Source organism: Zalophus californianus, chromosome 16, assembly GCF_009762305.2.
Source record: "Zalophus californianus isolate mZalCal1 chromosome 16, mZalCal1.pri.v2, whole genome shotgun sequence".
Taxonomy (NCBI): Eukaryota; Metazoa; Chordata; class Mammalia; order Carnivora; family Otariidae; genus Zalophus; species Zalophus californianus.
The window spans coordinates 49,836,595-49,855,545 of record NC_045610.1 but is presented as its reverse complement, the minus strand read 5'-3'; the positions used below and the strand labels follow the sequence as shown (position 1 = coordinate 49,855,545).

At 37.1% G+C, this 18,951-nt stretch overlaps 1 protein-coding gene across 5 annotated transcripts in view; it reads right to left on the bottom strand.

Annotated features, from left to right (window-relative positions):
• The window catches only part of CEP112 (centrosomal protein 112), a 437,815-nt gene that overhangs the window by 381,553 nt on the left and 37,311 nt on the right, over positions 1-18,951 (bottom strand). For all 5 annotated transcript variants that reach the window (XM_027625475.1, XM_027625473.2, XM_027625474.2 and 2 more), the window contains exons 5-6: positions 16,371-16,464; positions 14,489-14,566 (exon numbers count right to left, since the gene is read on the bottom strand). In XM_027625475.1, the coding sequence (XP_027481276.1) occupies positions 14,489-14,566; positions 16,371-16,464 (172 nt within the window). The remainder of the gene's footprint in view (positions 1-14,488; positions 14,567-16,370; positions 16,465-18,951) is intronic.

The window sequence follows — 18,951 nt, the reverse complement described above, 5'->3', positions numbered from 1 at the left end:
AATCCTTTTAATGTACTGTTGGATCCTATTGGCTAGTATTTTGGTGAGAATTTTTGCATCCATGTTCATCAAAGATATTGGTCTGTAATTCTCCTTTTTGATGGGGTCTTTGTCTGGTTTTGGGATCAAGGGAATGCTGGCCTCATAAAACGAGTTTGGAAGTTTTCCTTCCATTTCTATTTTTTGGAACAGTTTCAGGAGAATAGGTATTAATTCTTCTTTAAATGTCTGATAGAATTCCCCTGAGAAGCCATCTGGCCCTGGGCTTTTGTTTGTTGGGAGATTTTTGATGACTGCTTCAATTTCCTTAGTGGCTATAGGTTTGTTCAGGTTTTCTATTTCTTCCTGGTTCAATTTTGGTAGTTGATACATCTCTAGGAATGCACCCATTTCTTCCAGGTTATCTAATTTGCTGGCATAGAGTTGCTCATAATATGTTCTTAGAATTGTTTCTATGTCTTTGGTGTTGGTTGTGATCTCTCCTCTTTCATTCATGATTTTGTTGATTTGGGTCATTTGTCTTCTCTTTTTGATCAGTCTGGCCAGGGGTTTATCAATCTTGTTAATCCTTTCAAAGAACCAGCTCCTCGTTTCGTTGATCTGTTCTACTGTTCTTTTGGTTTCTAGTTCATTGATTTCTGCTCTGATCTTTATGATTTCTCTTCTCCTGCTGGGTTTAGGCTTTAGTTGCTGTTCTTTCTCTAGCTCCTTTAGGTGTAGGGTTAGGCTGTGTATTTGAGACCTTTCTTGTTTCTTGAGGAAGGCTTGTATTGCTATATCCTTTCCTCTCAGGACTGCCTTTGCTGTATCCCAAAGATTTTGAACCGTTGTATTTTCATATTCATTGGTTTCCATGAATTTTTTTAATTCTTCTTTAATTTCCTGGTTGACCCATTCATTCTTTAGTAGGATGCTCTTTAGCCTCCATGTATTTGAGTTCTTTCCGACTTTCCTCTTGTGATTGAGTTCTAGTTTCAAAGCACTGTGGTCTGAAAATATGCAGGGAATGATCTCAATCTTTTGGTACCGGTTGAGACCTGATTTGTGACCTAGGATGTGATCAATTCTGGAGAATGTTCCATGGGCACTAGAGAAGAATGTGTATTCTGTTGCTTTGGGATGGAATGTTCTGAATATGTCTGTGAAGTCCATTTGGTCCAGTGTGTCATTTAAAGTCTTTATTTCCTTGTTGAACTGTTGCTTAGATGATCTGTCCATTTCAGTCAGGGGGTGTTAAAGTCCCCCACTATTATTGTATTGTTGTCAATGTGTTTCTTCGCTTTTGTTATTACTTGCCTTATATAATTGGCTGCTCCCAGGTTAGGGGCATAGATATTTACAACTGTTAGATCTTCTTGTTGGATAGACCCTTTAAGTAGGATATAGTGTCCTTCCTCATCTCTTATTACAGTCTTTGTTTTAAAATCTAATTTGTCTGATATCAGGATTGCCACCCCAGCTTTCTTTTGGTGTCCATTAGCATGGTAAATGGATTTCCACCCCCTTTCAATCTGGGGGTGTCTTTGGGTCTAAAATGAGTCTCTTGCAGACAGCATATGGATGGGTCTTGTTTTTTAATCCAATCTGATAGCCTGTGTCTTTTGATTGGGGCATTTAGCCCATTTACATTCAGGGTAACTATTGAAAGGTATGAATTTAGTGCCATTGGATTGCCTGTAAGGTGACTGTGACTGTATATTGTCTGTGTTCCTTTCTGATCTGTGCTGCTTTTAGGCTCTCTCTTTGTTTAGAGCACCCCTTTCAATATTTCTTGTAGGGCTGGTTTCGTGTTTGCAAATTCCTTTAGTTTTTGTTTGTCCTGGAAGCTTTTTATCTCTCCTTCTATTTTCAATGAGAGTCTAGCTGGATATAGTATTCTTGGCTGCATATTTTTCTCGTTTAGTGCTCTAAAGATATCATGCCAGTCCTTTCTGGCCTGCCAGGTCTCTGTGGATAGCTCTGTTGCCATCTAATATTTCTACCATTGTAGGTTACATATCTCTTCTCCTGAGATGCTTTCAGGATTTTCTCTTTGTCTTTGAGACTCGTATGTTTTACTATTAGATGTCGGGGTGTTGACCTATTTTTATTGATTTGGAGAGGGGTTCTCTGTGCCTCCTGGATTTGGATGCCTGTTTCCTTCCTCACATTAGGGAAGTTCTCTGCTATTATTTGCTCCAATATACCTTCTGCCCCTCTCTCTCTTTCTTATTCTCCTGGGATCCCAATTATTCTAATGTTGTTTTGTCTTATCGTATCACTTATCTCTTGAATTCTGCCCTCGTGATCCTGTAGTTGTTTATCTCTCTTTTTCTCAGCCTCTTTATTTTCCATCATTTGGTCTTCTATATCGCTGATTCTCTCTTCTGCCTCATTTATCCTAGTGCCCCCATTTTTGACTGCAGCTCATCAATAGCCTTTTTGATTTCAACTTGGTTAGATTTTAGTTCTTTTATTTCTTTTATTTCTTTTTATTTCTTTTATTTCTCCAGAAAGGGTTTCTCACGCTTTTTTCAAGCCCAGCTAGTATCTTTAAAGTCATGATTGTGAACTCTAGGTCCGACATTGTACTGTCCCTATTGAGTAGGTCCCTGGCTGAAGGTACTACCTCTTGTTCTTTTTGCTGAGGTGATTTTTTTCGTCTTGTCATTTTGTCCAGAGGAGAACAGATGAATGAGAGAACAAAATGCTAACAGGTTAACAACGTCTCCAGCAAATATACTGTATACAAATCAGGAAAGACCTAAAACCAGGGGAAAAGAAAGGGAAAGAAAGAAAAAAGAAAGAGGGAAAAAAAAGAAAAAAAAGATAAAAACAAAAACAGAACAATACAAAAAAGGCAGAATATGATCAGATATGATCAGGCTAGTGCATAGATCAGTGCCACACACTAGATTTTGGGCGTATTTTGGTCTGTTAGAAAAAAGTGCCTCCTAAAATTTTAAAGGAAGAAAGACATATGTACAAAATAAGGGTTGATACAATGAAGGGATGGAAGATGACTGTAAAGATGAAAATTATAAAAGATTTTATAAAAGGAATTGATAAGTTTTTTGAAAAAAGAAAGAAGATTTAAAAAAAGAAAAAAGAAAAAAGGGAGAGAATGTGATCAGGCAGGAGACTAGAACAAAGCCATACACTAGTGATTTAGGGTATATTTTGAGCTGTTAGAAGAAACTGTGTCTCAAAATTTTAAAGAGAGAACAACTTATATATATATATATGCCAAAAATAAGGGTAACTACTATGAAGGGATAAAATATGACTCTAAAAATGAAAAATAAAAAATGTTTTTTTTTTAAAAAGGGATTGATAAGATGTTGGCTGAAAAAGGGAAAAAGAAAAATAAAAAAAAAACAGTTAAAAAAATTAACTTTGATGAACTAATGAATCATGGTAAAAAAAAAAAGCCATGAATTCTATGTGCATTATTCCCCTAGCGCTGGAGTTCTCCCATTCTCCTTGATCTGTAACCTTGGTCTTGGCTTGCTGGCTGTTCGTGCTGATCTTCTGGGGGAGGGGCCTGTTGCCGTGGTTTCCAAATGTCTTTGCCGGAGGCGGAATTGCCCTGCCCTTGTCGGTCCGGGCTAAGCAAGCTGCTCGGGTTTGCGCTCAGGAGCTTTTGTTCCCTGCAAGCTCTCGGTACGGCTTTGGAGGACCAGGGTGAAAATGGTGGCCTCCCAATCTCCACCCGGAGGAGCCGAGAACTTGGGGCCCCGCTCCTCAGTGCGCCCCCAGAGAAAAGCAGTCACTCCCGTCTCCCTGGTCTCCGGCTGCACTCCGTGCTCACCCGGCCTGTGACCGAGCGTTTGTAGCTCTGGCACCCGACCCCGTGTGGAGTCTCCAAACCCAGCAGATCCCTGCGGTGCGTTCCCACGCCGCTCCTCCCGGGGGAGGAAGGGGAGTCTCCCCGGCTCTGCCGCTTGTTGGGTCCCTGCTGGAGGAGCAGTCGCCCAACTGTGTCGCTGATCACAGTTTATGGTAACCCCGAGCTGAGAGCCCGCGCCTCGGCTCCGTCTCTGCAGCCGGCTTCCCCGCTCCGATACCTGGGAGCTCTGCCGCACTCAGGCACCCCCAGTCTTTCTGTGACCCCGAGGATCCTGAGACCACACTGTCCCGGGAGGATTCCACCCCCCGCTTAGCCACTGCAGCGACATCCCTCAGCGGAGCCAGCTTCTAAAAGGTCCGATTTTGTGCTCTGCGGCTCTATCACTTGCCAGAAGCGGCCGACGGAGGCCCCCTCCCCCGCCGTCTATCCTCCCGAATATCGCTTCGGATTCACTTCTCCGCACGTCCTACTTTCCAGTAAGCGGTCGCTTCTCTGTTCAGAGAGTTGTTGCTACTCTCCTCTTCGATCTCCTGTTGAGTTCGTAGGTGTTCAGAATGGTTTGATCCCTATTCAGCTGAATTCCTGAGACCAGACGAAATCTAGGTCTCCTACTCCTCCGCCATCTTGCTCCACCCCCCGACTTGTTTTACCTTTAAAAGCACTACATTCTCTCCCAAATCTGAGTCTTTGCAACCTATGAAATCATTCTTCCAACTTCTTGTGGTTCACTTACTGAAGACTCTTCCCCAAGAAATTTAATTAAGTTCCTCCTACTCAGATATACCCTTTTATAATCAAACATCTATCTTCTGAAAAGAGTGTAAACTCTGAAAATAGACTATGACTGTCACAACCCATCCATCCCTAGCATCTACCACAGGGCCTGGCAGGTGAGGGGTGCCCAACAAATACTCTTTAAGAAGAAAGGAAGGAAGGAGGGAGGAAGGGAGGAAGGGGGAAAATGTACCTGATCCCACCCTCTTATCAAGCTCCTAAAGTATCCTATGTATCTCTCATAGCACATTCTAAGTGTTTATCAGTATGTCTCCACATCTGTCTTTATGCACAATAAGTGCAAGGATAATGACTTCTCAATTTTGTATTCCTGGTAATTAGCACAATACCTAATCTGTTGTAGGCTTTCAAGGAAATATTTGTTGAATGAATATACATTTTGATAAATTAGAAACACTGATTATTATCCCAACTATTTCGTTCACAAATGAAGTGATAATTAAAAATCATTATCATGGAATTCTAATCTCTTGATATCTTAAACTTACACTTTACAACATAGATAATCTCAAAATGTACAAGAATATAAATACAACACTAACCATGACCTCAAACTAGAATAATGGTTTTTACCCTGAAGTATACTACTGGCATCAGCTGACAAACTTTGTCAAACATATTATCAGAATCTACTCCTCCAAAATCTCACTGTGTTTTCAAAAAGCTCCTCAAATGACTTAGTATAGTTCATAATCATAGAAGATAAACAATCCATACCCAAGTTGATAATAAAGATAAGGATGGATAAAGGACCAATTAATCAAAGAATACAGAGGCAATGAAATTAAAAATAGAACTGATCATTCATGTTTAAAAAACATAAAAGCCTCTATAGCAACAGATAAGATCTGAAGAGTAACTATATTTTAGCACCTAGATAAGGAGTAATTTACAAAACAATTTTCTTTCTCCTGAAGGCTGATTTCTGTAAAGTAATGGCAACTGTCTGAATTTAATTCTCTCCCCATCTTCCAAAAACCCATACAGATCAACAAAGAGAGCACATAAAAACACCCATCACCTATGCCCCTTAACAAGGAGAGATTACTAAAACCCTCGATTTACATGTAAGTGGCCAAAGAAAGATCACAGATCAGCAGAATTAGATCCTGAGCCAAACCAGAGTGACAGCATGGAACAAAAAGGGAGTGCCTCAGCGTCCTAGTAGTATTGGAATATAAATGTCATCAAACATTGACCTGTATAGAAGGAGAGTGATCTACCTTTCCTGGATCGTACAAAAAACCCGATAGATCAGAGTGCTGGAGACAGGAGAATCAAAAGAAGGGTGTGAAAAGTGTAAAGAACCAGAGAAGGTTCTTAGGAAGGAACCACTTCTGCAGGAGAGAGAGGCCCCTTGGGAGGAAGTCTGTCCATGATGGAGGGAAAGAAAGAAGGAGCTGAAGAAAAAGAACCATACAGAAACAAGAAAGAAGCAAAGAAGCAGAGGATGACAGGTCAAAAAGGCAGAACTTATTAAAGAAACTGAACTTCAGTGGGGCGGGAGAAGAAGGCCTGCCTAAACCAAGAAATAAAGTAAGTTACCCAAGCCATCCATCCCATACAGCCACTGGCTACTGCTTGTTCAAAAACATCTAACATCAATAATCATGGACAACAGCAACAAAAAGAATCCAACATGCATAAAAACAGAAAATCAAAATCAAAGCCTGTCAATAGTAGGAATTACTTATCTTCTATTTCAGGGCTTTGAAAAAAACAGTAATATGGGCCTCAAAATAGAAGAAAACAGCAATATGGGCCTCCTTTGGGCTCCCCTGTGTCCAGCACTTTCATTCATTAGGTTTTTTTGTGCAACCCACTTGAGGTAAACCACTTTCCTGCAGGTCAATGTTTGATGATGTTTATGTTCCACCAGCGGGACAGTAAGTATTCAAGTATAACTTCTAAATAATCTCAGGAAGTTCATAAAGAACACTACCAATAAAGACAGAAAATAGAAAGATATTAAACAAGAGCTGACCAAATAAAATAAGAGCTTAGCAAAGTTGCGAGATGCCAAATTGATACATAAAAGTCAACTGCATTTCTGCAAATTAGCAAAAATCACCTAGGAAAAGAAAATAATTTTACAGAGATATCATTTTTAATCACAAAACAATATATAATTCCTAAAAGTAAATCTAAGAAAATACACATAAGCTCTTTGTGGAGAAAACAATTCAGCTTTTTTGAAAAACAATAATGAAATAAATGTGAAACCATGTTTTTGGACAGTCTCAATATTGTAAAAATGACAATTCTCCTTAACTTGATCTAGTGACTAAATTTATCCAAACCAAAATCTCAATAGGGCTTTTGTAAAACTTCATAAGCTCATTATAAAATGTATATAAATAAATAGACAAGAATAGCCAAGACATGTCTGAAGAAAAAAAATCAAGGTGGAGCTGACTTACAAAGATATAATAAAACTAACAGTAATGAAGATAAGTCAATGGAACCAACTAGAAAGTACTAGAAACTCAAAAAATATGAGAACATGATTCATGAAAAATCTAGCACTGCGAATTATTGAGAAAATAAAGATGTGTTCAATAAGTGGGGAAAAAAATGAGATCTGATTCCTTCTCGTACCACATATAATAAATTCCTAATGGATTAAATACTTATAATTAAAAGCAGAACCATAAAACCTTTCAGAAGACAACTTAAAAGAATGACTTGAGGTGCCAGGGTGGCTCAGTCGGTTAAGAGTCCAACTCTGATTTCACCTCAGGTCATGGTTGCAGGCTTGTGAGACTGAACCCCTCATGGGGCTACATGCTGGACGTGAAGCCTCCTTAAGATTCTCTCTCTCCCTCTGCCCCTCTCCACCCCACACCCCTCCACTCGCTTGCACGTGTGTGCACTCTCTCACACTCTCTCTCTAAAAAAAAAAAAAAGAAAGAATGACTTTATGGCCTCAAAGTAAAAAAGATTTTTTAAACAAGAAACATAAAAACAAAAGCATAAACAAAAAGGAAATTAATAAATTTAACCAGGAACTTCTCTCCAAAAAAGATATCATAAATAAAATGAAAAAGTAAACCATAAACTGGGAGATGTTTGCACAAATGATCGGTCTCCAAAATGTGTAAAGGTCTTTAAAATTTAATAAAAGAAAGAACAATACAAGTTTTTTTAAATGGGAAAAAACATGAAACACATTCTACTGATGAAGAAATTTGAATGACTAATACACATATGAATATATGGGCAATCTTTTCAAAAATATGAAAATGTAAAGTAATTCCATGGGGCGCCTGGGTGGCTCAGTTGTTAAGCGTCTGCCTTCGGCTCAGGTCATGATCCCAGAGTCCTGGGATCGAGTCCCACATCGGGCTCCCTGCTCAGCGGGAAGCCTGCTTCTCCCTCTCCCACTCCCCCTGCTTGTGTTCCTGCTCTCTCTGTCAAATAAATAAATAAAATCTTAAAAAAAAAAAATAAAGTAATTACACAGTGAGATGGCATTTTATAGCCACCAGATTGGTATACATTAAAAATCTGAAAATAAAAGTGTTCCAGATGGTGCACCACTGGTGAGTGTATGAATTAGTACATTCACTTTGGGAAACATTTATTAGGTAGAGATAATAATAAAACCCACCTAAATATCATACCAGAGAAAGAGGCACATTCTTTAGTAACACTGTACTATATATACACAGCTTTTTGAAAAACAGAGGCAGCAAATTTCCAGCAGGCAGCAAAGTACACTCAATAAATATTTATTGTCTGAAGGTATATATATGAAAAGTAAGTAACCATTCTCTATTTTTGGAATGGAGAAAACCAGCCAAGAAAGTAAGTTCTTCAAAAATACACCCAAATCTGCAAATATATAAAACCCTAATTCATGAAGCAGAATTAAAGAGAAGGGGAAAAATAAAGGAAGGGGGAAACGGAATTCTCAAAGATGCTCAAGCTCTAATTAAGCTTAAAATTTTAAACCAAAAGCCAAGAAAACCATCTGTGACTTATTTTGACACAGCTCTACATTTATAAGGAGAGTACAAAATATTGGTTTAGCTAATTACAATGTAGCCTTTCAACTATGCAGAAGTGACTCCTGTTTCATCCTCTGCATCTTTAAAAGCCATTAAATACAAAAGCTAAAGACTCATTCTGTTATCATAAATTTTCTTTCTCAAGTTGACCAAAAAAAAAAAAGGGGGGGGAAGAAAGAAAGAAAAAGTCTATTATAATATTTAAAAGCAACAATGGACACTGTAAACAAGTATAAATCTTTCTGTTGTTGTTCATTTACAATACATTGAGTTTGTCTCATAACCACTTTGAATATGTAATGAGAATTATCCATAGTAAAGCATGTTCTTGCGTCTATTTGGGAGAAATAAGCAATCTATTTTCTGATTTTATAACAGCAGCCAGATGTGCTTTGAAGTTAAATGTTCCCACTTTGTAATCCACCAGTAAATGGACTTGAAGCAATCTGTAAACAGTCTTAACATTTACTTTTTTCATGCTCTTTTGGAAAATTTCTTGTTCTCTCATAATACCTCAAGAAAGAAGACCACAATAAAGAATGTCCAAAATGGAAGATAAAAGGGATTTATGTGAAACATTAAAGTCTAACAAAATATTATAGAGAAAACAAAGCCAAAAAAATTAAGTTCCAATAGCAGGAATGAATCACATGACCAAACACTTCTTGTTTAAAGAGCAAATAGAATCACAGTAATAAAATATGTAATGGTTTAAACTAGACACAAATACAGATATCTGAATGCTAGTTTCTAATGAAGACTGGCTTTTGACATTTTATTTTGGTTAGTGTTTTAGCCAATTTATTTGGGTACAAAGGGTTCTGTCAGATTATCCCTTTGGATTATTCAAGATTTTGGTCAAACTGATCAAATACCCTTATAGACTAATGTTGACCAATTAGAGATGTTCTATGATTCCAGAAAAACAGAAAGACATTTTATCTGATATTTTAGCTGCCTTAAAGGAAAGGACATTTTCAAGCAATATATTACTAGCACCACAACTAAAATAAATGTTTTTAAGTCATGGCATCAGTTAGAACTGCCAAAACTCTCTCAATAGCATAAAATAAATTCAGTCCTCAATGTCAAATCAATTATGCTCCAAAATAATGTTTCTTAAGTCAACATTTTAGAACTTGAAAAAGTTTTTCCTCAGAAATAATACTACAAATGGAGGCCCATTTGTTGGTTTACTCACATTTCAACAAATATTTGGTAAGCACAAATTAAACACAGATATATAAAGGCATAGTCCCTTGGCACAAGAAAAAGCAAATAAGCCAAACGAACAGAATGGAAACAGACATGTACTACCACCTGATTTATGAGACAAATAACACTATAGTGTAACAGGAATAGTCTTCTCAATAAATGGGAGTGTCACCCAGATATATGTATAAGTGGCAAAAATAAATCTCAACACCCTACCTTATAATATATACCCAAATCACCTCCAGATGGTATGTAATCTAAATAGAAAAAGTGGGGCGCCTGGGTGGCTCGGTCAGTTAAGCATCTGCCTTAGGTTCAGGTCATGATCTCAGAGTCCTAGGATCGAGCCTCGTATTGGGCTCCCTGAGGACAGGGAGCCTGCTTTTCCCTCTCCTCCCTGCTCATGCTCTCTCTCACGATCTCTCTCTCTTCTCTCTCTCTCTCAAATAAATAAATAAAATCTTTAAAAAATAAACAAAATAAAATAAATAAATAAATAAGTGAAATAAAACAACAGGGCTGCTAGGAGACAACACAGAAGAACATCTTCAGGACCTTTAAGATAGTCAAAGATCTTAAACAGGACATAGAACAACACTAATCACACAGTGAAAAAATCAGAAAATGAACTGCACTAAAATGTACATTTTCTGTTCATCAAAGACACCAGTAAGAGATTGAAGGAAAGCAACAAAATAGGAGAAAATATTTATAATACTCCAAAAGGACTCTTACCCAGAATAAATACAAAACTCTTACATATCAATATGAAAAAGGCAAACAACCCAACAGAAAAACTGACCAAGGCACAAGTAGGCACTTCACTCTGAGAGAGGCCATCTAAACTGTCAATAACATCTGAAAAGTCACCTAACTGTATTAGTCACCAGGAAAATACATATGAAAACCACATAGTGCAATGTCACTAACCATCTCAAGAATGACTAAATTTTTTTAAGTAAAAAAAAATTAACTGACAATATCAAGCACTGAAGGGAAAGCAGAGAAACGGGAGCTGGCCCTTGGCTGATGGGGATGAAAACTAGCATCGTCACCTCAGAAAACCATCAGGTAGTATCTGTATCAATCAGCTTCTGCTACACAACAAATTACCCCAAACTTTCACAGCTTCAAACTACAACCATTTTATTTAGCTTGCAATTCTGTGGTGCAGCAAGTTGGGCAGCTCTTCTGCTGGAACTGCTCATCTCAACTTACTCTTTTGTCTTCCTCTTCCTCCTTTGTTTACTAGACCAGCATCACAGCTCCCCCAGTGCCTGATTAGGACAGTTCCCAACACGCCGCAGTGGGGAAGGCCCCAGGGAGTAGACCAGCCAGGCTTCCTACGGGAAAGTAAAGGCACATTCCTACCTGCTAACAGCTCACGGGCATCCCCTAGCCCTTGACAGGAAGGTTCACCCCTCCCGGATGGCCCCTGACCTCCAGGTGGGTCTGCCTGACTCTAGGGTGCTGTCCACCCCCTGGAGCTACCTGCGGGACCTGGAGGACACTCACTCCTGCTGACCTTGCCCAGCTCCCACTGCCTGTCTTGAGAACTGTTCCTGCACAAATCCCACACTACTCCCAGATCCTGCTCTGGGGCTAAGGGGCAAAGAGTTCTCACTGTTCCTTTGCTCTTGGTAGGGGTGAGACTTCGCAGTCAGCATGTGGACCCACGGTAGGAGTGGGCAGGTGACTAGGATGGAAAGCCCAGGAAAGTCCTCCTCCCGGCCCCCAACCAGGGCCTCAGAAAAATAAAAAAGAAAAAAGAGAAAAATGTACATAAGGATAGTTAAGCATGAAATATATATCAATTATATTGGCAGAGTAAGAAAGCTTCCCCAAAACTAAAGGTTAAAAAGCTTAAAGAGTAAGAAAAAAATATAGGAGAAAATTTTATTGCTAGGTTTAATAAGTAAATCTCTAGTCGAATTATGTATTCCTAAAAGAAAAATACTAACACACTCCTGGAGAAAGAGAGAATATATTTGAGGGAAAAATGTATTTTTAACAAAAACTAGAAAATTCAAATTCTAGAACATGTAATGCATCTGAATGAAGGTATATGAAAGTCATGCCAGCAATATAAAAAATGTACCCTTGGTGTAGAGCACTAAAATTAACTACTATTAACTGATCATTCACAGGAAGAAAGAAAAAAAAATCCATCACACAAAACTAAAATCAAAGCAAGCTAAAATCTAAACTTTTTAATACACTAGATTCTTAAATTATTCTACTGTGATCAAAAGATATAGTTCAGCCTGATTAATGTATAGATGTTATAAATACATAAAAATGCAAGACTTTCATACTTTACACTGTTAGTGCACTCTTTGAACAACAAAACTATGAAACAAAACCCAGGCAGACCTAGTTTTAAGGCATTACCTCAAAATATTTTAGATGTTTTATTTTAATTTTATTATACAAATGAAAAATTTAATCCTCTGAACAGTTAAATAATCAGGCAAAGTACTGTGTGTGCTAAGAAATGTACATCAGAAGTTTCAAATGGCTAAGGGCAAAGGCAAGTTTAAAAGGATAGCCCAGAATTTCACTTTTCACTTTGATATTGCTTTCTGGCAAATATCAAAAACATTGTCTTTCTGGGGGATTTCCTATGCACTTCTCCCACACTAGTAACTTAGGCCTTCCCTCCAGGGGCAGCTTCCCCTCCGCCTTCAAACATAACAATGTGTTTCTTTTGACTTACTATTCCCCTCTTGTTACTAATTCTCTCTCTTCTCTTTCACTAACATGCTCCCAAAATGGCTAGGAGATTCATATTGCTTTAAATTCTTATCCATTCCCTACCTTCTAATCATGTCCCTTGCAGGAGTCAGCTGTCCTTACTCTGTCCCCTGAAGACTGGCCATCCAGCCTCTGGGTGCAGCCACCACCTCGAACAGCGTGACTACGAAATAGGATTCCAGCCCTCGAGTCTCATGAAGCTCCAAACCTTGACCTCCCCAGTTCGTCCAACCATCTCTTCAGTCTAAAAGGAAACCTGTAACCCTTCAAATGGATTCCAGTCTAAAAGGAAACTTGTAACCCTTCAAATGGATTCCCCCATCTGACAGTTAACTGACAGAGAGCCAATGTTCCCATTTCCTAGAAGCAAGCCTTTAGGTGCCCTTCCGGTCAGCTCACCTATCAGTCACTAGCATCCTTGACCCTCTTTGAAATGTCTTTTCTTTCAACACTTTCCATCTTCACAGAAATCACACTATTGTGGAGTTCACCACAAACACCAAAAAGATGATTGGCTCCCTTTCTCCAATTTCTATTCACATATAGTATAACCTTCAAAATGCCACCAAGTCAATTTTCCTAAAGCACCGCTTTCATTAAAGACCATTAGTAGGAAGGGTTTTAGGTTTTTTAAAATAACAATCCCTAATGTCAGTGAAGAAGTAAGAAAGAGAAGATCCTACATACTGCTGGTTGGAGAATAAACTGGTATATACCTTCTGGGGGCAATGTACCAGGAAGGGATATAACCTGAGAAAACAACCAAATATGTATACAAAGATTCTGTAGGGAATTTTAGTGCAGTATTACTTATATTAGCCACAAACTGGGAGCAACCGAAATGTCCAAAAATAGCAGAATGCTTAAATAAGTTATGGAATACCTATCCAAAAGAAAAATTAGTGCTATTGTTAATATTCATACTTATAGAACTATTATAAAATTATAGCAAATTTAAAACAGCACATAATAGTATTTATGTTTTGTTTAAATTTTAGTTTTATAAATACACACAGGAAAAAAAAGGAGGGGAGAATATATATAGCAAAAGGTTAAACCATCTCTGTGTTAAGATTTTCAAACATACTTGATTCCTGATTTTCTATATTTTTCAAATTTTCAAATTACAAATTATTTTTTTAATAACAAAATGCGATAAAAATTGTTCTAACCCCCTTTACATTTCCTCAAAGCATTTAAACAGCATCATGTAAAGTGGACTGTGGAAGGAAAAAATAAACGTCCAGGGCTCACTATTGCCTAAAATGTAAAAGCTAAACCACTCAATTTAGCATTCAAAGCTCCAATACAATCCAGCCTGATTAACGTTGCCCCCTAATCCACTATTTAAGTCCCAAAGATCCAGCCGTGACAACTGACTTACACAACCCACATTTCTTCATCCATCTCTCTTCCTAGTTCTCCACCTCCATGCCTATACGGATACATCCAGGTCGCTCTCGGTCTTTATCTGAAAACTGCTGCCCATGATGGCAGCTCACCCAGGAAATCTCCCAGTTTTTTTAACCAAAATGACCTTGCTTCTCCAAGTCCTGCTTCCCCTGCCCTCCACTTCAGTATTCTACTTTCTAACTCATTTTAATATTTTACCATGTACTATCTTCAATTATTATTTAACTATGTATGTGTGTATCTCCTATTTCACCAATAAGAAAGTCAGCTTGTTGAGGGCAGGGACTGTTTTTGCTTCTTTGGAATGTTCTTTCTCTTTCCTGTACTCAAAGTCCTTCTCCCACAGTACTACTACAGTACTAAATGGCTGACATCCAATAATATTCACTAAGTAGAACTAGTTCAGATGTTTTCCAAATACAATACAATTCTCCTATGTTGACATACATACATAAAGTACTTTTGTTTTTACCCCAAGATTCCAACTATTAAGGCGAGCTTCGATGTCACTGTCATCCAAAGAAACGGCAGATTTTTTGGAATGAGCTTCCTGAAAGACAAAAGACAAAAGAGAAGAAGGAAGGAAGAAATAAAAGAAAAGGAAGAAGGGAGAGAGGGAGAGTGAGAGGGAAAAATAAAGAAAACAGAAAAGACAGAAAAGAGGACAAAATATATGTCATTCAGAGTAATGAGAGTTTTGTGTGCTTTTCTGGTAGTGCTTTATTGCTCTCAAAGGAAAGGTTTATGTTACAGCTGAGCTACAGTTCTCAATTCTAAGTAATGACTGTTTATTATAGCTGCTTAGGGCTATGAGGTGCCTTCACAATATATTCACACAGTAACTAGATTTCAAAAAAAAAACCACACATCAAAAGAATATCTTAAAAATTAATCCAGATTCTTCTCTTTAAGTTCTTTTACAAAAAGTTTTAATTGTGGTATACCACAATAGCTTTAATGGGGGGGTGGGGAAACACTTGAAAAGATGAATTATTTATAATCCTTAAAATTAGTTAACAGGGAAGTTTGTGTTGATGTCCAAGAAGCTCTTTGTTCTTAAATTAATTCTCATTCATACACTGAATAGAAAGAGAAATAAGCTTTGGATTCACATCATGAGAATATAATTATGGTGAAATTTTACTTTTTTAAAAAATTAAAATTGCATGCTTTTTTCCCCTCCCATATAATTTATTATATTACACATTTATCAAAGCAGATTAAAACTTTAACTGAGCACAGACTAAATAAAATCTGTGCCCAGAAATGGACAATGATCTAAAAGCTCTAAAAACTTAGAAAGGTAAATCTGTGTAAAATAATAATGCATATATTACAGTACAGCCAAAAAAATGTATTTTGAAATTAAATTTGTTGGCACACCATTTGCACACTTTTAGAAAACCTCACTACTAATAAATAAATCTACTTACCTATGATCATCTAAATTATCTGAAGTGATGAAAAATATACTAAAATGTTCTCCATATCTTATCTCCAAATTTCTATTGAACAAAATGTTGAATTTATTATACATACTATATTTAAATTCATTATTGTTTCTATTGTTGGTCCCCTGTTTCTTGTATGTCTTAAGAAAATGCACCTGCCTTGTTTATTTTGAGTAAATGAAATGGTTGATAATAACCCCACAAATATTTGAAATATGCTGCCCTTAAAATATTTTCCAAAGTTCCAAACTATCACTGGAGAAAATGCAGTGAGTTATGTTTAGAGCAATATGTGCTGAACAGTCATGCATCACACATGATCTCCTTGTAACTAAAAGTCATGTAACCCAAGACGAGCCAGAGTTACACAAGAAAGGCCATGGTAAGCAGGCAAAATTCTTCTCTTTAGAAAGCTAACTGGAATGCTCACTAGCACCTTGGTCAAACCAAAACTATGTTAAGCATTAGATGCAAGAGAGGCATTCACATTTCAGGACATAAACAGCTCATCTTCAGCAAAAATGCAGTATCCCCTACTTCACTACAAGTTAATCCAAGTTTCTTAAATTTATGACCACTGGGTGTCTAATCATATATATGTACTGAGTAAAAGGGAAACGGAAAAAAACAGCTACAAAATGAAGCTTTCCAAAGTTATTCTTCAATGCACAAGAGAAACAATACACTGCTTCATATGATGCCTCAGAATCATTGAGAAAGCAGAAGGAACACTATGGAATATACCAAACATACCATTCTCTTTGATATCAGGATGTTCACCAAAACCTTTAGGTTGTTTCCACTGTTTTTAAGTTAATTGTTGGAACTTTGACAAACCTGAAACTAAAAATTTGTGGAGTTATTTTAAAATAACAAACAAACGAAAGTAGAATCTGATCTTACACAACTCTTTGGGGTGATATTTTGTCCATCTTCTCTGGAGGTTGGACTCATAGAATGTGATCTCATTTGGAGCTTCGCAGTGTATTGTTCCCTACTAACAGACCAAAATAGTAACAATCAGAATGGGGTAAATTCAGAGGACACAGGGCATTCAAATCTAGGATTACTAATTTTTTTCCTTTGGAAATGAGACGATTGTTTATATTTAAAAATAATGCTGCCACAGCAAAGAAAAAAGAAATGTGTATAATGACCATTTGTATTTCTCACATTTTATTTCATTTAGATTTAACTATACATAAAATGTCACCTAAATGCCACATACTTGCTTATAAACAAATGCTATTTTTAAGTGGAACTGTAATAAACTGCATGTATTTAAATCTTTTCTCCTTCCTCCCTCTTTTCTACGTGGAGAACAAAAGAAAAATGAAGCATATATTCTGAGAGGATAATTGCTTTAAAAGGTTAGTAAGTTTTATTGGATTCCTGTTGTACATCAAGAGGAAGCCTTAAAATATATAAAATTTAAAAATCCTCATGTACTGAAAATTTGGATTAATTTGAAACCATGTCAGAAACTACAGATAAATCAGTCTTAAATTTAAAATATACCATGTTAATTCAGGTAAAATGTTATAAGTACAGTATAAGTAGGAAAATAGTTTAAGCTTCCAAATGAATTTGAATAAAAAGGCTTTTCTCCAATATAAAATATAATATAAAAATATCATTCTCAACATTCTACTTTAGCCTGGAGTCTCTCATACATTTTTACTCAAGCTACTTCAATGAAAGTTTCATTATTATGAATATCTACGCTCTGAACAGCTCTTTCAAGATACATAAAATGGAAATTAACCATTAAAGAATGAGTTAAAGTCACTAACTGTTAACCACAAGTCCTATCAGGATTCCCTTCACAAATACTGATCCATACTAAATATTCCCAAAGACAGAATAGTAGTTGAAAAAGACAAGATGACAATGAATTTGTTTTTGTTAGTAACACCAAAAGAATAACATTCCTTAGACTAGTTACTAAGTAATGTAAAATGTCTGAAAAAGCTATTTTAAAGAAGCTGTTAATTTTTTACATCTGTACTCAATATCCCAGATATCCAAATACTTAAAATCAAATGAGAAAAATAAATAAAGTAATATTTTGAGAATAATTTCATTAGCCCATGTGCTTGAGCTGATACAAACATTTAAAACTAAGGATGTGGGAAGAGGCAACCTGATACACCGTACTAAGCAGTGGCCTGTCCTTCTTTAAGAATAGATTAAACAATCATAAAAAGAGCTCACTTAAAAATTGAAAAACGCTTAAATATTAAAAGAAATTCTCATAGAAAATATTAATAAAAAAGAGGACTGAAACATTTATCTATTTATTACACAGGGTGCATACATAAAACAACATATCCTTTAATTCACTTGTAGCTGTCCTCTGTACCAATCTACCTCTTTCCCTTCACAATAAATTTTCAAAATAAGTTATTAGATCCATGTCCTAACCTGCCATACACTTTTCAATCAACTGCAATCTGACTTCCACTCATCCTGAAAGTGCTGTAATAAGTCATCAACGATCTCCTAGTTGCTCAAGCAAATGAGCCACTATCTGGCCTTACCCTAGTTGATCTCACTAAAACATCGGGAACAGTGTTTTACACATGCCACATTCACTGGCTCCATAGAACCATTATTTCCCAATTCTCATTCAATCCTTCAGAAATCTCCTTCACCATAACCTTCAGTAGCTTTTATTTCCCTGCCCACCCCAACCATGCTATAATCTCAGGGTTCTGCGTCTAACCTTGTTTATTTCCATTTTACATGCATTCCCTCTGGACAATCCAAAGTGCTAACAAAACTATTCATTTTTCAAATAACAAGGAGCTTTGGTTACCAAATCTACATTTCCAACCCAAATTGCTCTCTCAGCCTCCAACCCCACTACAAATACAAAATGAAAAGCCCTACTTACTTACAATTCAACGTGTCCAAAACTAAATTCATTATATTGTCCCTAAAACATGCTCCAATTCAGGCTAAATAAAGCAGAGGCATTGCTGAAGCCAGTTTCTTGTGCAGGCAGTCGAGACAACCAATGAAGGAGGCCTTATCACTGCTAAAATCTGGCTCACACAAGAGACACAGGATCTTAGGCACAGAAGTTTAGTTTCTTGCCACTGGGACTGTCTCCAGCTGGAAACACCATTAACTGGAACTCAAAGTAGACAGACAATTCAAACTCACAGTGATGGGGCTGACAGTCAGGGTGACAGTGAGAGAGAGGATAGGAGACAAAGCTCAACCCCATAAACCTCTTTAGGAAGAGTAACAGAATATCTACCACACAGAATAACAAGGCGTGGTCCCCTGGTTCAGGGGACATGATTACAGGAGCTCGTGGTTATGGTACTTGCGCCAATGAGAAGAGAGAGACTGTGTCTTGATCAATTTCAGAGTGCTGAAACTAACACAGAAACATTAGTAAGCAGGTTAGTAAGTTTCCTGACATGCAAATGCCTCTTTCCCCCTCAGAAGGAATAAAACTAGGAAATATAAATTT